Source organism: Phyllostomus hastatus, unplaced genomic scaffold, assembly GCF_019186645.2.
Source record: "Phyllostomus hastatus isolate PE091 unplaced genomic scaffold, TTU_PhHast_1.1 phas_contig_210, whole genome shotgun sequence".
Taxonomy (NCBI): Eukaryota; Metazoa; Chordata; class Mammalia; order Chiroptera; family Phyllostomidae; genus Phyllostomus; species Phyllostomus hastatus.
In genome coordinates, this window is record NW_025333737.1 from 5939761 (window position 1) to 5963287 (window position 23527).

At 53.0% G+C, this 23527-nt stretch overlaps 1 protein-coding gene across 5 annotated transcripts in view; it reads left to right on the forward strand.

The window, feature by feature from the left end:
* Positions 1 to 23527, forward strand: part of RHBDL3 (rhomboid like 3) — a 48529-nt gene that overhangs the window by 15034 nt on the left and 9968 nt on the right. For 3 of the 5 annotated variants that reach the window (XM_045837480.1, XM_045837481.1, XM_045837483.1), the window contains 5 exons: positions 930 to 1088; positions 4828 to 5052; positions 8007 to 8155; positions 11138 to 11250; positions 16299 to 16399. In XM_045837480.1, the coding sequence (XP_045693436.1) occupies positions 930 to 1088; positions 4828 to 5052; positions 8007 to 8155; positions 11138 to 11250; positions 16299 to 16399 (747 nt within the window). Of the gene's footprint in view, positions 1 to 929; positions 1089 to 4827; positions 5053 to 8006; positions 8156 to 11137; positions 11251 to 16298; positions 16400 to 17864; positions 18448 to 23527 lie in introns of those variants that run through there. The other 2 variants (XR_006785474.1, XM_045837482.1) reach the window with 2 other exon arrangements.

Here is a 23527-nt window from a genome sequence, read left to right on the forward strand (position 1 = left end):
GCATGTGCCCCGACTGGGAATCGAACAGGCAACCTTCCCCAAACAGGCCAACAGTGCTCAATCCGCTGAGCCACACCTGCGGGGGCTGGTTATCTGCTGTTTAGTCACCCAACAAGTCCTTACTGGTTGTAAAGTGCTGGTTATGCCAGGCTCTGCGCTAAGCGCCGGGGATGCACTGTGATGCTTCCTTCGAGGAGCCAGTGGGCCAGTGAGGAGTCAACAGCAGACCCTTAGAGAGCAGTGTGGGGTGGGGCTGGAGGTCTGCACAGGGTACAGACCATGACTGAGGGGAGCCCTCCGAGAACCAGGGACGTCCAAGGAGCTGGGGAGGGTGAACCAGGGTCTCCCAGGCAGGTGAGGAAGAAGGGAACTCTAGACAGAGGGCCCCACGTGTGCACAAGGGCGTAAGGGCGATGCCCACAAACAACCAACACAGAGCACGGTGCCTTTGGAGAGCACTGCCCTGCCCTGCACTGTGTGCGGGGCTGTGGGGCCGGCTGGGCTGCGCTCCCTGCTCCCCAGGCCTCAAGCGTTCCCCCTGGAGTCTCCCTGGAGTCCCCCTGGCCCGGGCCCGGAAGTCCCTCATCCTCCTCTGCACATTGCCTGTTCCTTTCTGCTTTCCTGGGTCTGGAGTCAGGAGTCAGGGTGGAGGGGAGGGAGTTTAACCTCTCCGAGGCTCAGATTCCTCACCCACATACCAGACCAGTGGATGAGGTGATCTCGAAGGTCTCCAGGGCCTTCTAGCATTTTCAGCACTTGTCCAAGCCCTGTTTGGACCTTTCCCACAAGGGCCTCAGAAACATCCCGGGCACCGCCTGGGCCTCTGTTGGCAGAGGGCCGGGACAGAAGCTGGTGAGTGGTGGTGGAGGCGGGGCACTTGCACCAGTGCTGAGAGGGGGACCCCCGGCTTGTCTGTGCTTCTCCCTCAGTGTGACCCTGGGAACACAGGCTACATCAGCACAGGCAAGTTTCGCAGCCTCCTGGAGAGCCACAGCTCCAAGCTGGACCCACACAAGAGGGAGGTGCTCCTGGCTCTGGCCGACAGCCATGCGGATGGGCAGATCGGGTACCAGGATTTTGTCAACCTGGTGAGTGCTCTGGGGCAAGGGTTGTGGCTTCGAGAACCTTTTGGACAATTAAGGTCTCTGCTGGCCCACAGCACTGAAAAATCCAGGCTCCGGCATGGTATTGCCAAGGACCCAGTTTCTCTTTGTCTCTCGGTTCTGCCTTCTGCAGTGTCCACCCACACTCTGAGAAGCCCCTGGCAATTCCGGACCCTCCCAATGTGGCAGCAAAGTGGCTGCAGCTATTCCAGCCCTCACACCCTTAGGCCTCACCATCAGGAAAAGAGAGGAACTCTTTTTGTGGTAGCTCCCACACAAGGGGTTTCCTCTGTTCCATTGGCCCAGACGGGGTCAGTTGGGATGTGTTCATTGACTCAAACCAATCAGTACCCACCTCTGGAGCTGGAAGTGGGGTCAGTTCCACCGAAACAAAGGGCTGCGAGTGGGAGGTGGGAGTTATCATTGGCAGGACAGGACCTGGGGCGTCGTCGTGGGAAGGACCAGGCCAGACCTCTCTAGGAGCGATGAGGCATAGGGGTTAAGGCCAGAGCACATCAGACCTGCTGGCAGATGTCCTGGGTTGTCGGACCAACAGGGACAGGAAGCCCGAGGATCCTGCCCATGATCTGGTGTCTTAGAGTGTCCCATTGGGGTAACCCCCAGTGTTTTGACCAGGGTGAGATTGGAATGGGGTCCAGTGGGGCTAAGCAGGAAGCATGTCACCTGCCGTGGAATGGCTGGGATATCAGTAGAAGCTGCATGAAACAACGGGATGGACACAATGCTGGAGTCTGCTCTTGGTTTCCCTGTTGAAATGGAGACAGTCACCTCTGCTGTCACCCATGGGCAGGGGGGCAAAGGTGAAATGGCCAGTGTGACGTTCACTGGTGTCAGTACCATTCACACCTGTCACTGCCCGCTGAGCTCCCTGATGTGGATGCCCAGATTTTGGAGTTATTTTAATTGCCTCTTGACTGAGGGCCTGCCTTTTGCCCAGAGATTAACATGAGTGCAGGGAGCAGCGGTGGATTCTGCTGCTGTTCAGAGAGGACCCAGGGAGCAGACCTTCCAGAGGGCAGAGGGCAGAGCTGAGCTATGCGGGTCGGAGAGGCAGGCGGGACCCACAGGGCAAGCCGTGGAGGTGAACCATGTGCCTGAGAGCCCAGCAGTGCCACCAAAGACCAGCACGGGTGTGAGCCTGCGCGGGCTCAGTCCCAGCCCAGCACAGGCACCTTCGCTGCACACCCTGCGGTCCCAGGGCAGAGTGAGGGTGTGGCTGGGCCCGTGAGATGCTCGTCTCCAGCAAGCAGTCTCTGGGGTTGTCTGTGTGAACTCACAGCAGCAGGTTACGTGTCACTGTTGGGATTTCTGGAAGTTCTGAGCTGGAGCAGCCAGCTGTCACCTGGATTCATGTGCGCTGGGCTGTCCTGGAGACCAGGACGAAGAAGGGGTCACCAGGAGGGAAGCTTTGGGTAGGGCAGAGCGCTCAAGGCCCGGGGGCAGGCAGACCTGGTCCCTCTCCGCGCTCTGCCTTTGCCACACTCACTGGGGAAGCTCCTCCGAGCCTGGGTTTCCCCATTTGTAAAGAGAAGCCAAAGGATACCCTCTTTAGGGTTGTTGCAAGGATTAAACAAGACAAAGTATTTGAGACTTTGTTGTTTAGTGTCCTTCCAGCAGGTAAGCTCTGCATCCCTTACGAGCCCCGCCTCACCCCAACCCAGGCAGGGAGGACCAGCCTCATTCAGAACCCCCACAGGGTGTTGCCAGGCCTGTCTTCCAGCTCAGACCACATCACGCCGCAGCCGGGTGGCCAGGGTCGCCGTGTGTGGGCGTGCAGCTTGCGTGCTGGGCAAGGGTGCCTGGCAGAGGGGTGACTGGGCCTGAAGTCCGGCATGGGCTTTGTTCACCGAGGCCTGGGATGGGGGCAGCCACCTGGAAGAAGAGGATCCCTTATCTAACTGGCACAGCAGTGCCAATTACATGGATTCCAGACTCGGGCAGATCTGGATTTGAATCCTGACTCTGTGGCTTACTAACTGTGGGTCCTTGAGAAAGCACTCTCTCCAAGCTCTGGTTCCCATCCTCACAACATGGGGATAATACTGTGCACCAGAAACTAAGATGACCCCCTCCTTTGCTGCTGTGTACACACGGTCTCTCCTTGTAAGCTCTGCGAGGCCCAAGACCATGGTCACTACTACGCCCAAAACAGGTCTAGGCACAGAGTGGGTACAGGTGAGTGGGGAGTGTATGTGTGCTCACCGAGTTCCTCCTGTTCTGCTGAGCCCGTCCGCACCACTGGGCTTCAGGGTGTGGGTGTGTGAGTGTGTGTGCAATGCATATGCACTCTCAGAGATTGGGGGAGAAGCTGGTAAGAGTGGCTACAAAATCCTTCCCAATATGGGCTTGCAGTGTATGTGGAACCCAAACCCCGCCTGGGTTTACAGGACTCCCGAGCCACTGAAAGGAACCAGGTCCAAGCTTTGTAGATGCAGAGGGGGTGAGAATAGGGACTCTTGGGAAGGGGTTCGTTCATCTGGGAAAGGCTCTCGGGGCTTTAAGGCAGATTCCAAAGATGAGACACAGCAGAAGCCCAGATGGGGAAGGACAGTGCAGACAGAGTGGGGCGTCTTCCACGGGCCTGGGCTGAAGGCAGGCCCTCCCCAGCCACTGCCTTCCACGACAGGGCTTTAGGCCCCTGTGCCTTGGCCTGGCCTGGTTCACCTGGCCAGCCCTCTCTGGACTGCTGCCTCCAAGTTTAGCCTCATGTCCACTGCTGGGCCCACGGTCCCAGGAATATGTTGATAATCCCTACCCCAGCTACGTGGAACAGCCACCTGGGCAGTACTGTGGGCTCTGGGGCTGGGAGGACCATGCCTCTAGGACGTTCTCCCGTAATCAAGGTCGAGGAGGGCAGGTGGGAGGCGGCAGAGGCCTCAGGAGGCTGGGAGTCAGCAAGGCTGTCTCTGCTCTCTGGGAGCCAGGCTGACTGCTGGACCAGGCAGCCAGGGCTCTCCGGAGTCAGGCATCCTCAGCGTGCCAAGGGCAGGGTCAGTCCTTACACCGGGCTCCCTTGAAGGCCCTCAGGAGTGGGGACCTTCTACAGCACAGCTTTGAGTTCTGGTTCTGAGGAAGTCAGCAAGGGCTGCCCACCTCTTCCCAAGCTAGTGTTTATGAGGATGCCAAGTCCTACAGGTCTCACTCAGATTTCACCTTCTCCGGGAAGCCCTCCCTGACCACCTTGAGACCGGGCTGAGCTCCCTCCTATGTGCTCCTGCAGCAGCCTTGACTCTGAATGGAGATTGCTGGTTACTCATCTGTCTCCAGCCCACTGTGTCCCCTGTGTCTGGCAGTGTGCCTGACACTTAGCAGTTGCTCAGGAAATTGTGATGGTTGGATGAGAGATGAGTGGATGGAAGGAAAGTTTAGTGAATATGTGAACACAGGCTCAGGAGCCTTATTAAGTTTGAACTTGAAGGGTTCTTAAAACTGTCTGTGCCTTGGTTTCCACATCTAGTAGAATAGGGATATTCATAGTCTTCGTATAAACTAGTTGTACCAAATGAACCAACATGTGAAGTGCTTGGAACAATCCCGGACACGTAGGAGCTCAGTGAGTATTGCTTCTTGTGAAGTATGGCAGGAGAATGAGAAAGGTGAGATTAGGCCTGGTTGGTCTAAGGACTGTGCTGGCTGGGAAAGGGGCTGGGGCACCCCTGAGGCCCTGGTTCTAACCCTGTCCCCCACCCTGTTTCCTCTGCAGATGAGCAACAAGCGGTCCAACAGCTTCCGCCAGGCCATCCTGCAGGGGAACCGCAGGCTCTGCAGTAAGGCGCTGCTGGAGGAGAAAGGGCTGAACCTCTCCCAGCGACTGATCCGCCACGTGGCCTACGAGACCTTGCCCCGGGAGATTGACCGGAAGTGGTACTACGACAGTTACACCTGCTGTCCCCCGCCCTGGTTCATGATCACGGTCACACTGCTGGAGGCAAGGACGAGGGTGGGGAAGGGACAGCTCAGCCTTGGCAGAGTGGGGGCCAGGAGGTTGACTGAGATCACGAGAGGAAGGGCAGCGTCTTCTCCACCAAAAGGTGATGGTTGAGGAGCCAGTAGCGGCTGGCGTTGCAGTGTTAATGAGGTTATTACTTCCAGCAGTGTGCACTGCAGCAAAACCCCCATCTGACCGCCCCACCCGAACAACCGCAACACAAGCAGTGCAGCAAGTTCACTGATTTAGTCGGGCTAACCCGTTAAAGCCCATTTATTCCAGTTCCTCCCCGAGTGAGTACTGTGGACCAGTCATTTGCTCCCCTGGGCCTCCGTCCTCCACCTGTGAAGCAGGAATAAGCAGACCTGCGCCCCTTCTCCCATAGGCCCCCTCCTGAGCCAGGGAGTGGAACGCCAAAGCATCTCACACACACACACACGAGGGTGTGTCTATGAACAGGTAAAGGTGGCCTTACCATATTTTGAAAGAACATTCTCCCCTAGGGGATCATCCAGACCCATTGTTATTCTAAAAGCATCCTGCTCCTGCAACAGGACCCAAAGGTGCCTCTTTCTGAATCAGTGCCCATGTGTGAGGAACTCTGAATTCTTTTGGCTGTTCACCCTAAGAATCTGTGGGGCCCCCACCCCCAGCTCCTGCGTGGACGCTCTGCATCCCTGTGGCGTTTTATAAAATCTTTGCTGTTTCTCCTCCAGAGCCACAAGCCTAATTACCACCCCTGCACATGTTCCTGTAAAGTTCCCAATCAAAGGGCAGGATCGTTAAGCCTCCTGGCATCATTCTTCTTCTTCTTCCTTTTTTCTCCTAAATCAGAATAGCTGGTCTGCAGGCCGGAGTGCTTCTGCTGTTAAGGCTTCAGCCACGCACACATTGAAGTTGCAATTTTTCTAAGATATTCTTGGACTCTTTCTGCAAATGCTTACTGTGTTGGTCTATTTATTAACTTCTATCTGAGGACCAATAATAACGAGCTGCCTTGGAAGCTGTGTTTGTTGCCAGGCCACCCGCTTCCTGTTAGGTGGACAGGACGGTTCCCTGGAGAGCCCAGGAGAGTCCAGCAGCTGGGAGGCCTGAGCCAGTCCAGGCTCAGCCCAGGCAGCCTGAACTTGACACTAATTACAGCTGCCTTCACGGATCACATGCCTGGCACCCAGCCGCCTTCATGCGTTTAATCTCTTTCAAACCTCATGCCCACCCCTAGAAGTGTGGGCATTCATATCCCCATTTCTAAATCAGGAAATCGAGAACCAGAGAATTCAAATAATTTGTCCAAGGTTATCCAGAGAAGCCAGATTCTGTGTCCAGATTGGTTTCAAATTTCCATAACTCTCAGCTATGTAAACTCAAACCACCAATCTAAAAGAAAATGTTGAAATAACTATTTCGAAGTCCTTGTACAAAAGCCTAGGGCTTTTGTTTTACATACAGTTCTAGAAAACTGGTTTTCTGATTCTATAACAGAAAAAATAGAAGGGATTCACTACTAGCCAGCAACAAGAAGTAAGAACCTGGCCCTGCCTGGTGTAGCTCAGTGGATTGAGTGCCAGCCTCCAAACCAAAGGGTCACCAGTTCAACTCCCAGTCAGGGCACATGCCTGGGTTACCGGCCAGGTCCCCAGTAGGGGGTGTGTGAGAGGCAACTACACACTGATGTTTTTCTCCCTCTCTTTCTCCCTCCCTCCCCCTCTCCCTGAAAATAAATAAAACACTTTTTTAAAAAAGAAGTAAGAATCTTGGGAGAGAACAAAACAAAATTTTAAAGCAGTCCTGAAGAAGACATCAGTTCTGTAACCTAGACCAGTACCAGAGGCATCCCTAAAAGGTCATGCACATATCCCGATTAAGAACTCAGGGACATGAGTGATGCATATTAGAGAGTGTTCCAGGAAAGAAACAGTTAAGTTCCCTTTTAGGGCTTAAGTAAGTATGCCAGTCATTTGCGAAGTCTGCCTAGGCGGGGCGTTGGCGAGGATGTAAAGAAGTTGGGGTCTTGGTGGACTGTTGGTGGGACTGTCAATACGGTGCAGCCCCCATGGGAAACCGCGTGGCGGTTACTCGGAACAGGAAACTTAGAATCACCGCGTGTTCCGGCGGTTCCACCTCTGTGTATGTTCCCCACATAATTGAAAGCAGGGACTCTAAGGGATATTTGTACACCCATGCTCGTAAAGGAATTACAGTTGTGAAAATGTGGAAGCAACCCAAGAATTCATCATCAGAGGAATGATAGGCAGAATGGGGTTTATATATACAATTCATCCTTAAAAAAGGAGGGAAATTGTGGCCTAATCCACAACGTTGGTGAACCTTGATGACGTTGTGCTAAGTGCAATAAGCCAGTCGCAGCACCTGGAGTAGCCAGACTCGTAGGCAGAGAGGAGAACTGCGGGTGCCAGAGACCGGGTAAAGGAGAACGGGCAGCTGATGCTCAGCGGGCACAGACTGTCAGTTCTGCAGGCTGGAGAGACTCCGTGGGTGGGGGTGGTGCTGGTTGCCGAACAGTGTAAACACACTCAGTGCTACCGAGCTGTACACTCAACACTGATTCAGACGGGAAACTGTATGCTCTGTGTATTTTACCCATGAGTTTTTAAAAATCAGCTTATGTGGAGTTGCCTTACCCCCAAATGAGCATGTGAATTACTATAGGAATCAAAGTTTAAAATCCTCCAAGCCCTTCCTGCTTCGCAGCAAGGAAGTGTGGGCAGAGATCATGGGACCATTTTGTGACCATTTCTAACACGAAATGATCAGGCAGACGTGGGTAGAGACGGGTGAAGCTGGGCCGGGCGCTGGCTGCAGGGGCTGTCCTGCATTAACTGAGAAGGGAAGAAGACGACTTCCAGGAAGGGTTCCGAATGTCAACACGAGAGGGGTTCCTGTGTAGTTTTGCACTTAGTAATAGGCCTTCTCTGTCCTGTGCTTTCCTCCAGGTTGCCTTTTTCCTCTACAACGGAGTGTCGCTGGATCAGTTTGTGCTGCAGGTAACCCACCCACACTACCTGCAGAACTCGCTGGTTTACCACCCGCAGCTCCGAGCACAGGCTTGGCGCTACTTGACATACATCTTCATGCATGCAGGGTGAGTACCCGTCTTCTTCCGTTCCGTCAGCAGTCCCCAGGGAGCCCTCGTCGTCCCGTAACACAAAAGGTCGCTGGTTCGATCCCCGGTCAGGGCACATGCCTGGCTTGTGGGTTCATCCCCAGTCACGGCCCATATGACAAGCAACCAATCGGTGTTTCTTTCCCTCTCTTTTTCCCTTCCTTCCATTCTCTCTAAAACTAAATAAGCAAAATCTTTTTTAAAGAGTCCCTATGGAAAAATAAGTGGCCCAGATAGCCTGGTTTGAAACATATTTTTTAGTTTATCTCCCTGGACACAGAATTTGAAGTGTCTTCTTGAAACCCATCTAATGCCAGCATACGAGTTATTGAGAGTGTACGGGAAAGGGAAAGTAGAGGGAGGAAAATGTGTAAACACCACAGTGAAATCAGCACAAACACCCATAGCCTGTGGGTCTATGTACTTGCTCGAAGTGGATTATAAATTTCTTTTGAGCTTCCTAGTGGCCAAAGCAAAGAGGAAATGTGGTCAGCTACCAAGTTCATTGTCCATAAACTGTGTGTGTGTGTGTGTGTGTGTGTGTGTGTGTGTGTGTGTGCGCGCGCCCCATCAGTACCCCCTCTGAAATAAAGGACAGACTCATTGAAGCAGCCTTCTTCCCGAGTGTTCTCCCTATATGCTGAAAGTCTTCTTGAGGAGTTTTGGCAATGCATACAGTTCTGTTTACAGAGCCGTGTGGCCTCTTTTAGGGCTGGAGTGCCGTCAGTTCTCACTGGGGCCCCTCACCTGTGATGAGGCCGGGGGACTGCCCAGGCCCAGTTCCCGTGAGGAGCACTATCTTGGCTGGAGACCATTTTTCCACAGTAGAAGTGCCGAGCTGGAAAAGCGGAGTCCCTGGACACCAGACCTCTATGGTGTCTTTTACGCCCTCTCCAGGGAGAGAAACAAATGAGCTCACTGTTAGTCTGGGGAAGCCCTGGGGCTGGGAATGGGAAGAGGATCCCTCTGGCCCTCAAGGCTCCGTCATTCCGGTTCCTCTGCAGAAAGACCTGCAGTGGCAAGAGGGAGCCCCACGGTGAGCCCCCCTTCCTGCTGAACCTCTAAAGCGGCACCAACACCGACCCCAATGGGCTGCACCTGCCAGCGGGGACGGGGGCGGGGGCCGGTGAGGAGATATTCTGATGGATGTCTCCACTCTGAGCCACAGGGAACGGTTGGCACAGGCTGTTGTTTGCTTTGCCTGCTGTGTCCCAGCCTGTGATCTCACAGGGTTAAGGGGCAGAGTGAGGGAGGCATGTCCTGTATCAGTCTTCTCATGAGTCAAGGTCTAGCAACAACAGGAACTGGGGACTTTTCTGCCCAGGCTGCCCAAGCCCGAGGCTGCACGTGGGCTGGGACCACCTGCCTGGTTTGCAGGACTGCCCTCTGGCCTTCCCTGATCCTTTTGGGGTAAGGAGGGAGGATGGACAATGTCTCCATGGCCTCCTCATCCATTATCTGTCTTTGCCAGCTGAAAGCCCGGAGTGGCTCCCCACCCAGGGAGAGCCTGGGAGGACTCTCCAGGCCCGTGACTTTGACGGAGGGCTCTTGACTGCTGCTGCAGTGGACAGGAGACAGGGACAGCTGGCCAGCACCTAGGGAAAGTCCAGCAGGGTGACCTGGTGCTCAGGGACATACTCTGGGCTGGTGAGTTTGGAAGCCACTGTGGCAGAGAAGAAAGAGTTCTGCTCGGGAGGCAGGAGCTCTGGGTTCTTCTCACCTGGCTTCTTCTCCATCAAGTTCTAGGCTTAAACCAAGGAGACGGGACTAGAAAACCTCTGAAGTCTCTCAGTTTGTGAGCCTGATGCTACCATGCAACTCCTTTTCAGTAAATGTGTCTGAGATTTCTCATCTAGAATCCTTTTGCTGGCACAGTCAGGGGGAGGGGCTAGAAGATTCCAGGCATGGTGGGAATTTGGTACAGAGCCTGATCTGAGACATGAGCTACCTCCCAGGCATCCTCCTGGGGAAGCAGGTGCCCACGTGCCCTGCCTGTATTGGGGCAGTTGGCCTCCAGGCCGAGTCCTGCAGACCAGGCCAGCATCCGTCCGGGCCCCTTGTTACATGTCTGTTACCCAATAACTTAAGCACCCCCAGGGAGCTGTCCAGCTGCTCTAGGCTCAGTTTATATGAGCTAATGGATGTTAAAGTGCTTTGTAAACTCGAAAGCACACATCAATGTAATAATAGTGATGTTATGATATTCTCTAGTAGCCTAGGCACTCAGCCGGACCCCACTTAGCAACAAGATCTGGTCACGTTGATGGGGTAGAAAGGAAGGCATTCTCGGGGTGAGAAAGCCCAGCCCTGAGAGTTTAGGGGTAGAACAGGTCCCCTCTCACACCAGGAGGGGAAGCCTCCCCCATCAGGTTTTAAATGAAACAGGCTTTAAATATACAAAAATAACTGAATTATTAAGCTCTAAGAGAGATAGCTAATGCTTGCTTGCACTTGTTTTGAAAATAGCTTTCTCTTTAAGTATCAGTAGCTCTTACAAAACGGCAGCAAGCCAGCATGCCCTTGTGACCTGGTGAATGGAGCAGAGACCTGGGCTGTGGTACCAGCCTGCTACTAACCAGCTGTGTGACTCCAAGCTAGTCAGTGCCCCTCTCTGGGCCTTGGCTTTTCATGTGTCAACCGATGGCATTGCTGGATCCTGACCACGGTTAGCCTCTCTCACTGTGGCAAGTGCAGACCCTACCAGTTCCTGCCCAGGCCCTGCACCTGTTCTTGCCCCAGGTGGAGGGACAGGTATGGAAAGAACACTCTTTCCAAGGTGATCTCTCTGTGGTGTAATTCCTGCCCCCCCATCCCAGACCATGAGCTCCTCAAAGGCAGGAGGGTCTGCACAGGTATAGGGTCTTGTTCGCTGTTGGATCTCCAGCACCCCAGTGCTCAGTGTTTGCTGCATAAACTCACGGGTGGATAGACCAATGAATGGAGTGTGGCCTCTCTGTGCAGGGTAGAACATCTGGGACTCAACGTGGCGCTGCAGCTCCTGGTGGGGGTGCCCTTGGAGATGGTGCATGGAGCAACCCGCATTGGGCTTGTCTACGTGGCTGGTGTTGTGGCAGGTAGGCGGGAGGGCCCTAGTCTATAGGAGAAACCTGCCCGGGGGGGGCCGGGAATCCTCATGGGGTCAGGCAAGCCCCAGACTTTCAGGGGACCCAGGACCCTCATCACTAAAGCTCCTGAAGACTAGGGCTATTCTCCAAGCAAATCTCCCCACCTCCCTGGAGGGGAGAGCACAGGATTTGGAACAGGCAGGCTGACTGGGCTTTCAGTCGTCATACCACCATGTTGTCACTGTGTGAACTTGGGGGCATTCCTTCACCTCTCTTGGCCCCATTAAGCCCTAAGAGGGAGCTAATAAGATCTGCCTGCAGGGTGTTGGGATGGGGAGGTGAGCTAACAAATGCAGTAACAGTGTTATATAAACTGTGTGAGGGCAGAGTGCGATCCCTGTGGAGACACCCACACTGTGGGTGAAGCCTGGTGCCTCCCTGGCCAGGCCAGCACCTGTACCCAAAGGGAGATCTGGCCTCTGCCCACCTGGCCACTGTCCCCTCGACTGACTGACTCCTGACAGGAGAGAGTCTGGCCTAAAAGGTAGTAAGCGCTAGTGTCAGCCCGAGGAGTCTGGGGCCCCCAGCTGACTCAGCTCTCATGGCAGGTGGTCATGGCCTTGAGCTCAGAGGCAGCCTGACTTCCCTCTGCAGTGCGAGGTGAGGCGGGCCGGGTGAGCTAGGGACAGCAGAGCAGGTTTGTGTAGGGAAAGTCTGCACCAGGAATCTCTCACGATGTTCCAACTTTATTGCTGGGTGGTTTTTGGGTTTTTTTTAACAAGGTTTGCCGCCTCAGCTCTTCACCTTGACAGCTGTGCCCAAGGGAGCTTGGTGTGTATGTTTAAGTAAGATCTTAATCCTTTCTGAGTAGCATTAAAGTTGTCATCAGGAGAGTGGGACACCATCAGCCTTGTAAACAACCGGCAGGTGTGGTCCCAGGTATAACGGGACGTGGCTTCAGGAATCAACAGGGGAAGGGCCTCACCCTCACCACGCAGGCCGGCCTGCTAATTCCCGACGTCTCGGCCTGGATGTAGTCCAGTGCCGTCTCCTTCGCTGCTCCAGGCGCTGAGGTGAGAAACCTGGCCACCTTGGACAGCACCCACACCAGCCTGTCCCAGAATCCAGCACCTTCCACGTCCTGGAACAAAGGTCTAATGAGCATCTCTGTGAGCCAGACTGACTGAGCCGCCCACACACCCCCCTGCCCGGGTCTTGACATCTGGGGATTTATGGCCACATTTTCTCTAGATACTCGGAGACCCAGATGGTTAATGGTGAGGAGCAGGAAAGACATGCAGAACACTTGCGGTTGGGCGTCAGTTAGATGGGAGTGCCAGTAAGCCAGAAGACTGAAATACGATTCAGAATGACTCAGGCCCCACCAAAACCAGACGACACCCAGCAGGAGACAGTGCAGGTGTCACTCCCCGGTGACGCCAGCGCAGGGTGGGGCGGTGCACAGGGGAGCTCGCTCGCTAAATGCAACGGTGCGGGGCTGTGTCACAGAGTCCCGGATGCGCGCTGTGCTGTGTGAGTCACAGTGCAGATGCAAAGGCACTCCCGTCACAACACAGCATGCTGTCTCCAAGACTGCGTTAACGGATCTGCCTGCACCCCTTCCCCCCTTTCTGCTCAGAAAGGGGACCCATTCACAGACAGCTAGACCCTGGCTGTATAGCCAGAGACCCAGTGCCTGTCCTGTACAGGCCCTATTTTATTTAACCCTCACAGAAAATCCGTGAGGCTATAAGAGTATGGTTACTCCTCACTTGTTACAGATACAGAAACCGAGGCTTAGGGAGCCCGAGAAGACAGCTGGAAGTGGCAAAGCTGGGCTCACACCCAGGCTGTCTAACCCCAACGGCTGCGCTCTAAACCACTGTCCTGTGACAAGAACCAAAAGGCAGGCATTTCCCTTTGTGCAGATACTTTCGTGGCCAGAAACCCAGGGAGGTCTCAATAGGCATCGGGCCCTGCCCTTTAATTCCTGCCCAGTGAAAATATTCCAGATCCAAGGCCATCACATTTTGTAGCAATGAGAGCTCACTGCTGCTGAGCACAGCCAGGACTCCAGGCACGTGACGAAGGCTTCACCTGTGGCCTCTGCTGTATTCAGCACGGCCACCCAAAGAGGTGGGTGCCGTCACCCCTGTTTCACAGGCGTGTCAGAACAGTATAATGACTTGTTCAATTTGCTCAGCCAAGAAGTGCTAGACCCAGGGTGGAAACTCCTGCTCCACCTGTGTTTTTGATCACTGCTTGGAGGCCAGTGTGCATTTCACCTCTGGTTAACAATTAGCTGGCTAACCATTTAACTTTTTAAAAAACCAGTATCCGAAATGCTCCACCAAGGTTTTATTTTGTAGATTATATCAATTATAAGTCATGTGTGCAACCCCAGAGCCTAACACAGGGTTTGGCACATATTAAGCACAGATAGTTGTGGAGTAAATGGAAGAGTATGCAGACAAATAAAGTTACATTGCTTAAAGGGAGATGTTCTGCCAATTTTTATTAGGATTTTTTTAATGGCCAAGGGAGATGTTGGAGAACACCTGCTTTAAATTTTCCAGGCTACAATGATCGCAGCTACACATTATGGCAAAGTCACGAGCTTATCTGTGTGCAGGCATGGACCCAGAATTTGGGGGGGATTGGTAGCCCAGACTAGACTTTGGTCCGCTGCTGTGCAGAGGTGTGGTGTGTCACTCCGCCTTGCTACTCTCTCCCCGTCCTGTGCTGCCCTGGAATCACCTCCATGGAATTCATACTGGCCTTATTGAACTGTCATCCGTTGGGTGGAATCCTACCTGGCCCAGGCTGCCTGTCAGAGATGGCCTTTGTTAGTATATGGATACGCATACATGCCCGTGTTTGAATTGGATCTCCTCCAGTCCCTCTAGTCCAGGGCTAATCTGCAGTCACTTGAGGAAAGTCTGTGCCACAAAGGTAGGGTAGGTGGGTCCCAATTGTCACCTTCAAGGTGCCAGAACCAGTGTCTGAACCTCAGACCTAGATCTGAGGCCAAGACTCAAATGATTGAATTTCTAACCTGAAAGGAACCTTTGAGGTTCCCTCCAGGGGGTGGCAAACTTCGCTTCCCAGGCCCCGCCCCCATTCAGCCAGAGCTATTCTCTCTGCTATGCTCCGTGGGGTAGGAGCTAGGTAAGGTTTCCACTGAAAAAGGGTTTCACTTCTCAAAAGTTGGAAAGCCCGGGACCTCCTCATTTCACAGGTGGGAAAACTGAAGCCCAGAGAATTCAGGAGCGGTGCTCACAGTCACACAACCAGCCAGCCACGCCCCCCACTCCACACTTCTTTCAGGATCCCAGGCTGACCCCTGACCCTGGGGTCAGGACTCTGATCCTCGGGTAGGGTGAGGGAGAGGTCAGTGTGTAGAGGCTGGTGCCTCTTCCCCTGGTGGATGGACCACACTGGGGAGGCCGAGGGAGCAGGATCTGGGCCCATTTGTCGGGACCCGTGCTGAGGGAAGAGGCCAGGCCAGGGAGGCTTCAGGGAGGTAATTAGCGAGCAGCTCGGGCAGCCAGCCCTCGCTGCCCTGCAATGCAGCCTTCCCAGCCGGCGCCCAGGAGAGCGTGGGAATCCTTTGTCATGCAGATCCTGCCGCCGCTCTATTTGCCACCCTGGGATTTTTTCCCCCTCTTCTATATGGTTGACCCCGTGGCTAGGCAGTTTAAAAAAAGTTATCTGACAATAGATCAATACTTAATTAAAGCCTGAGGGAAGACATGAAAGGCGAGAAGAAAGATTTATAGTTGCCCTGGGAGGGCAGAAGGACTTGGGAGTTCTCAGTGGATAGTTTGTGTTTTCCTGGGAAATCACATCCCCCTTGAGACCAAGAATCTGTTGCGGGGATCTCTTCTCTGAAGGATGTCAGTGAGCCAAGGAGCTTGGGAGAGGTGGGGCGGGTCCGTGGGGAGAAGGCGGATGAGGTTACAGGGCTCGCCATGCTCAGCGTGTCAGGTGTTCTGGTTCCTTAGGAGGCGAGTAGTGGGCCCTCCACTCCTGTGGAACCTGCCCAATTTGGCCTCCTGCCCACCCTCCTCTCTCCACCCAGACAGCTGCTAATTGGCTCCTGAGCCTGCAGGCATTTTCCAGTGGAGATTTCTGCACACTTCCCAAGGCCAGCCACCTCTCCTCCTCTGGGCCCTGGGCTCTACCTCCCAGTTATTTTTAGTCTCCCATGTCCTTCCCTGGAAGCCAAAGCATTGATCACACTGAAATGAGACCAGAACAATACATTTCCCATCTCTTCTCTGCCCAGCTTTCCTCCCAGGACAAAAGTTTGTCATTCCCTGGACCAAGCGTCTATACCTTTCTTTCCCCCAGGGGGTCTGACATCATCTCTCTCCCTCTCTTCCTGGGGACTTTTCAAGGACCTTTTTTCCCTCCAGAGAAGCCCCGTTTGCTCTGGAAATCCTGTTGGCCTTCTGTGATTGCGCTGGGCTGGGGGGAAGGTTGGGGGTGCTCTCAGCTGTTTCCAGATGCTGCGGAGCAGAGAGAGTGACGGCAGAGTGGGGAGCTGACTTCTGTGCCGGTTGGGGGATTGGCTGCTATCAAGGCCGAGAGCACAGGCTGTGTGACCAGCAGACCTGGACTCAAATCCAGGTTCCTGTCCTTCCTATCGGGTGACTCTGGGCTCAGTCTCTTCATCTCTGCTTGGCCAGTGTCTGACCTGCAGTGCCCCGTACGTGGCCCCTGTTCTGCAGCCACTACTCCTGTCATGTTTGTCATTGCCCCAGACCCTGAGATGGCACATTGGAAGGCAGAGGTTGGATTGAGAGGCAGATGTTCAGTTTCCTCTGTCGAGTCATTGTTTCCCATCTATAAGAGGAGAAGTTTGAATCAAATGGTTCTTTCGATCCATAAATTAATCCTCTAGGGAGCTCCAAGGGGACATGGGATCAAGGGAGGGAGAGATGGAGCCTTTTGCTCTGGGGTCTTAACCCCGAGGCTGTGGCATCTGAGGGCTCCAGGTGGGGGTGGGGAGCTGCCTCCAGCGTTCTTGAATTCTCGCTCTCTCCCTGCCCCAGGATCCTTGGCAGTGTCCGTGGCTGACATGACCGCGCCGGTCGTGGGCTCCTCTGGAGGGGTGTATGCGCTCGTCTCTGCCCACCTGGCCAACATCGTGATGGTGAGCACCTCCTGCCCCAGCATGCCTTCTGTGGGCTCCCCTCAGCTGTCTCTAGGCCCAGGCCTTAATGGGCTAGAAGCTGGGTTTTGGATTCTCATCTGCATTCCCCCCCAGGCCCAGCAAGTGCCGGGCAGACCTGGCTGGTAGCAAAGCCTACAGACACTCCCCACCGTCTGCGGGCCCATTGCACACGGGGCTCCTCCAAGTGTGATTCGTATTTTCTCCAGCCTCGGCCTTGCCTAGGAATTGCCCCGTCTCCGTATTCCACCTCTTTCCCACTCAGTGACTTTTAAAAGGGTTAAAATTCTTACCCACTAGCATGCATCATCGCAATTGTAATTGGTGGTTTGTCATAGATTGTTGAAAATAAAGGGAACTCAGAGGTCATTGCATCAAAATTCTCGGATTAAAAAGAAGGCTCTGAAAAAAGGAAAAAACACATGGACGTGGACAACAGTGCAGTGATTGCTGGGAGGAGGGAAGTATAGGGGGACTAAATGGTAATGAAAAAATACAATAAAGAGTAAATCAAGAAAAAATTGTTTTGAAAAGGATACCGGAATGCGGGGGAGGGGCACAGCAAAGAAGGCAGCTCTGAGACATTAAATGATTTGCCGAAGTCACAGCTTGTGGCAGAATCAGGACTTGAAGCCACATCTGAAGACCGCTCAGGTGTGGTTCTCCTACGTCAGCTGTCACCGTGGCGGACACTGCCCTTCCATTTCTCTCCCGTTTGTCTTTTCCTGAAAGGCCGAGTAGTGAACGGTTAGGAAGGAGCCCGGGCTGTGGAGCCAGTGAGCCCGGATCTGCATCCCAGCCTCTCACTTCCGAAAGAGTGCCCTGGGGCAAACGACTGCACTGCTGTGTCTTAGTTTCTGCCACTGCAGAATGGGATGATGTGTGAGCAATGAGATAAAGTAGAAATAACCACTCGGTGTAAGTGTTGACTTAAATCTCGATCCTCCCAGAACAGGCCACGGTAGACTCCAAATAGAAATGGGGTCTTCCAGGCAAGAAGCTAGGGTCCATCTGGTAGTTTCCCAGGAGGCCAGGGAGACTGCTTCCTTGTTTTGGAAGCAGTCTGGAGTTCGGAGGCCAAAGGAGGAGTCACTGGCAGTGCGTGGCTGACCCTGGCTAACGCCCCTGCTGGCCTGGGAGCCTCCAGGCAGGTCCCAGACCTGACTCATCTGTTTCCCCAGTGCCTGGGATAGGCCTGGACACATGGTGAGTAATGTCACTAACTGTGGTGAGTGAGGAAGGAAGGAATGAACAGTGACCAGAAAAGCCATAGCTTCTCTCTGGGGTCCTTCTGCACTTGCCTCCCTCCTCATCACTATGTCCACCATGTGTGAGTGAATATTCATCGATTTCGTGTGTTTGGAGAGTTCCCAAATTTTCCCATTTCATCTGTGTTGCCACCCTCACCTGCCCCACTCCTCAACTCCATCCCTTTTCTTTTCACCAGAGTCCCCCTTGCACACTGAGGGGCAGGGGTGGAGAAAGGAAAGACGGGAAGAGAGATGGGAAGAGAAGGACTCACAGAGGGACGCTGACTACACTTGCTACCTGCCTGCATTTTGGCAACTTCCAGGGAGCGCTTGGAGAACGACGGCAGGCTTGGGGAAGCCCGTGTGAGTGTGGGTGTGAGTCTGTGTGCCTGCATGCATGTGTTTACACACTGGCGCGAGCGCACACGGCTTGGTCTGCTGAGAACCTGGGAGCGCCGTGCCGCCTCACACGGCCCACGTAAATGGGTCATTCTGTATCAGTGCCACCGCTTTCCCCAGACACAGCTTTTCCTCCGAATTCCGCCTCCTGCACTTCCCCTCCCCCTGCCCCAGTTCCTTCTGTAGGGGAAGGAGATGCGAACCACCCTTCTTCCCCTCCACGACGCATCTGTGAGTAAGGGGATGAACAAGCACAACCAGGAGAACACGGGAAAGAAGAAGCAGACAGGAGTTCCTAAGGATGCCCGGTCTCCATCCCCTTCCCCACACCCTGGGAAACAGCCCTGATGCCCCAGGAGTTCCCATGGTGAGCGCAGACCACCCCGAGAACCCAGGGGCAGGGCAGGGGGCTGAGGAGGGAGGTGTGAAAGCAGATTCGTTCCAGGCTATGCTGCTTTCTGGCAAGCAGCCCGTGCCTGTGGCACCTCCGGGAGCCCATTGCCCTTCCCGAAGGGCACGGCTTGCCCTGGCCAGCGGGGAGCTTCGTAGTGCCCAGAGCATGACATACGGGTGGGTGCCTTTCCCTGGAAAGTGGTGTGGTGCTTGTTTGACAGTAAAAAAAATCTCATTTTCTCATTTCAAAAAGTTGGTTTCCTTTCGTCAAGAGGCCACCTTTACCCCAATTAGCTCGGTGCCCAGCACTTCAGAGATGCACTGGGTCCAACCATATGAAATTGCCATTTCTGTGGGTCAGAAGCACTTCAGCGTTGCCATTTTCATGTGGCTCAACCGAATAAATATGCTCCTGGTTTTAATTCCAAAATGAAGGTTGGTCTGTGTCTGTGCACACAGCAAAACCGCTGGTCAGATTGGAGAGGAGACGCAGCACGGGCCTGACCGACGGACAGTCCGGATGTGAGTGCGGGCATCGCTGTTTTAGTGGCTGTGGGTTCCTCAGCCTCTTAGGGCCTCCGTTCCCCCACCTGTGATCCCTCCTTCACGAGGTAGTTGTGAGGAAGACTTGAAAGAATGGGTGAGAAGATGCTTCCCGTGGGGCGAACCACCACGTAGCTGGGAGAGCCTATATGTGTGTGCATGTATATTTGTGCATGTACAATGTTTTTCAGTCCCCACCCAAGGATATGTTTAGTATTGATTTTTAGAGAGAGAGGAAGGGAGAGAGAGAAGCATCAATGTGAGAGGGATGCATCAATCCGTTGCCTCCCGTACACACCCCCACTGGGGGTCAAACCCACAACCTTTTGGTGTGTGGGATGATGCTTCAACCAACTAAGCCACCTAGCCAGGGCTGTATACATGTCATTTTTATCTTGATAAATTCTGCCTGATGTCCATACACAGGGAAATCAGAAAACAAGTCTTTTTTGCTTTAGATACATAATAGAAAAATATTTGATACTTGGGTTCCCAGGGCTGCCTGTTTCAATGAGAGATTCTGCCTCAAATCAAAGCATGCCTTATTTTTCATGAAAACACTTTGCGTTTCAAAAAGCTTGCCGTTTACACCCAGGGATTAAATTTAGAAACTATTTCAACAAAAGATCTGGATGACCCAGGAGACCTACAGTCAAGACTTGTTAAACACTGGGTGTATAAGGGTACCCATACTTAAATAATTTATTAATTGCATTTTTCTGGGGCCCCTAGACCAGATTTCCATTTTTAAATATGCAAGATATGTACTCACACTTTGTTCCAATGAGAGATGTTTTCCTTATCTGTTTGAGATCTGAATTTTCACAAATTACACCATATTGTCAAAGCACAAGGAAAGATTTCTAAGTGACACAAAAATCCTTATGTCATAAGGTTCACTTTATTAAGTAAAAATCCTTTTGTGGAACCAATAATCACTGCCTAATGTATGTGTCATGCTTTTCTGTGTCCTCTGTCCGGTTTTCTTGAAGTTGTTTAACAAAAAAACTGTTTCTAGACCTGGCCGGTGTGGCTCAGTTGGCTGGAGCACTGCCCTGCGAACCAGAAGGTTGCGGATCCTATTCCCAGTCAGGGCACCTGCCGGGGTCACGGGTACCATCCCCGGTCAGGGCATGTGTGAGAGGTGACCAATCAATGTTGTTCTCTCACATCGATGTTTCTCTCCCTCGCTCTCTCCCTTTCTTCCCCTCCCTCTAAATCAATAACATTAAAAAACAAAAACACAGTTTCTACCCAGAATATGTAAAGCTATGTTGAAAGGAAGCTCCCTGCCTGGGTTTCAGCCTCTGAGCTGTTAACTGGTAGATGCCTGAGGGACTGGTTACTGCCTGGTTTGGCCTGGGTGAGTTCCCATCGCACCCTGCAAGGCTCCGGGAGAGAGTGAAATTAAAAGGCCTGCAAAAGGTTTGCATTCCCCAGGGGCCTGTGAGCTTTCCAACATTTATAGCAGCAGCAGTGCTAGCTGTGTGTGAGATTTTTTTTTCTTCTCTCCTGTTGTTTAACTGCACTCATTTTATTAGCAGGAATAATGGGTTGGGGAAATGAGGCAGCTGGTGGGAAGGGGTGACTTTCTTGCTTAACCCCTCAGCTGCTGGGAGACTGCTCCATTTTGGGAACAGCCAGCACAGACAGCAAGGAGAAATAGGAAATGACTCTGTCCCACAAATGTGGGCAGACAGAGCCCTGGATTGGGAATCCTTTCAGTCTCACCATTAACTCACTATGTATGACCTTGAACTAGTCCTCTGGGACCCTCAGTTTCTTCCTTAAAGGGCGGGAGAGAGGGTGTGAATGGATCAGCGTGGCAAACTCCAGTGCCTTCGGGGGCCAGGCAGGTGTTGCACATGAAGCACTGTGGCAAAGCCAGAGCGCCCGGGCTCTGTCCAAGGTTACTGAGGTTCAGAAGATTTAAAGCCATCGTGCAGGGCAAACTCACCGACTTTGCCTCAGATCGAGATGCTGGTATCAGGCATTTACATGGTGTTTGCCGCATGCCAGGCAGTGTTCTTGGTACTGCACGTGTGTTAGCCTATTTCCCCATCACAACGACCCTGTGAGGTAGGAACTGAGACACGCACTATTGTTATTTCAAATTTACCAGTGGGGGCCCTGGAGCAAAAGGAGTTCTGATGACCATCAGTGGTCCTTCCAGACCAAGTACGTGGACCCTGCTTTCTAAGGCAGATCCCAGAGAGGGGCGAGATGGGGCATCAGACAGAGAGAGTAGCCAATACATCCTAGACTTAGTTTGCTTGATATTATCACTCGGAGCTCAGGGAAAAGTACACTGTTCAGGTAAGATTTCAGAGGGTTTTTGGGAGGAAAAGGGATACTAGAAGTGTTCTGTATTACTTTTTAATTGCGGTAAATATACATAAGATATACCATCTTGACCATTTTTAAGTGTACATTCAGTATCGTTAAGCACAATCACACCACTGTGTGGTCATCAGCACCCCCTTCCGGGTCCATTCAGTGATGTTTATGGTGTGTATCAGAGTCTTCCTCTTTAAGGCTGAATAATACTCTGTTTGTATGGGCATACCACCTTTTGTTTCTCCGTTTACCCATTGGTGGACACCTGGCTGTTGGGAGTAATACTGCTATGAATATGATGTCACTTCTCAGGGGGAATTAAGACCCTGGGTGGGTCTCACAGAGAGGCAGAGCCTGGCGGGACAGCAGGAAGAACCTTTCAGTGATCAGAGCCCCTTCACAGGGCTGTCCCACGGGGTGGTGAGCTCCCTGTCACGGGGACTGGAGGGCCATTTTGTTGGTGGCTGGTAACGGTGTCCCCTTTAGGAGAGGATGGTCCATCAGGTGACTCCCAAGGACCTACCCATCATCCTGACATTTCAGCCTGGAGAAGAGCTGGGGAAGGACAGAGGGAGGGGTCACGCCCTCCATCAGCTGACTGGGCGAGCTCAGAATGGGTTGCCCAGTCAGGGGAGAGCACCACCTTCCACCAGGAGGTGACAGTGCTCTCCTGCCATCTGCTTCTTGGCACAGAACATGTCAGTGAGCAAAGATTAGACTTCCCCCATCTAAAGAGGGGCCGTGTGTTGCCCACCTTGCCTTTTATGAAGAAGGACTTGCCAGCCAGTGAGGAGTAATGGGGGAAAGAGGCATGAGGGGCAAGAAGCCCAATGCCACAGGATTTCTCTCTTGTGTTGGGCAGCTTCCCTGCATCCTGCTTACTCCACTGAAGCTTCTGTAGACGTTATTGTGTGTGCCAGTGTTCAGGGCCTCTGTGAAGTTCAACACGTGTCCCTCAATGTCAAAGGAGTGTGAGATGGGTCTCCCCTCCCCCCGGCCCCGCGCTGGGCCTGGGCCGGGCAGCGAAGGCAGAGTGGGTGGGGAGGGAACAGGAGCCCCTGGCTGCACCCAGTCACCCGCTTCCCTGGGTCTGATGGGTTTCTGTGTGTGCACGTCACACATGAGTATAAATGAAGTAGAGCTTTGAATGCTCTGCAGGAGTCCCTGTCAAAGGAACCCTGTGGCGAGGTCTTTTGTAAAGTGAAAACTCCTTTTGTAAGGCAAATAATCGTATTCTGTTCATCTGCTTTGGAGGTTCAGAGTGTTCAGAGAGTCTCAGGGGAAAGAGGGACTGGTTTGAAGGTCATCTGGCCCACCCCCTTTCCAAAGCTCAATTCTAGAGCATCCCCTCCAAGTGGTGCAAAGCCCTGTTTGAGCCCCTCAGTGTCAATGATGGGAAACTCACTGTTCCCCAAGACGGACCGTCCCATTTTTGGGCAGCTCTGCTTATTAGAGATGGAAACTTATTCTGAGATTTTTAAAAAAAAATCTTTCTCCTTTCTCTGAATTTATCAGACTGTAACTGCCTGCCTTCACTTCGTCTGAAGATGATTAGAGACAGACATGCAGGAATCTCAGCTGCTGCCTTCAGAACTCAGAAACTGAGGCTAGTCTGCTCCCGTCATTAGCTTTTGTTTTTCTTTTGTCTCCATAGAGATACCTCGTATTAAATGCCTGACTGCTTGCAACCATAACCCTAGCTTTGGGAGCCTACCTGCATCCCAAAATGAGACACAACTGTGTACCTGAACTGAGCTTTCCTCAAGACCGAGACCAGGTTATAGAGATACAGAACAACCTACCAACCCAGCTTCTGGGATGTGGGACTTCAGGGCAGTTTCAGAGGAAGGAGCTGTGGGGGTTCAAAATGAGTCACCCCAGATGTGCTGCTGTGGTAGACAGATTGTTTTGAGCTAAAGGCAACTTTAGCTGCTGGGCTCAAAAGAAATTTCTGCCCCTCCCTTAACTACCTAGAAGAACTTTAAAAGCCTTGCCCATAGTAAGAGATCACTACAGATAACCTCTTTGGACCTACCTGTAGGGCAGAACAAACTTCTGTTTACTAAGCATGTGCTCTTATCATCCTGCAGGGGCCCTTTGAAGCCCCCAAGCCTCCCTTCCTCACCCGTAGCTCAGGACGGCTTACGTACCCGCGTTCCCTTTCTGCCTCTGAACCTCCCTGGATGCA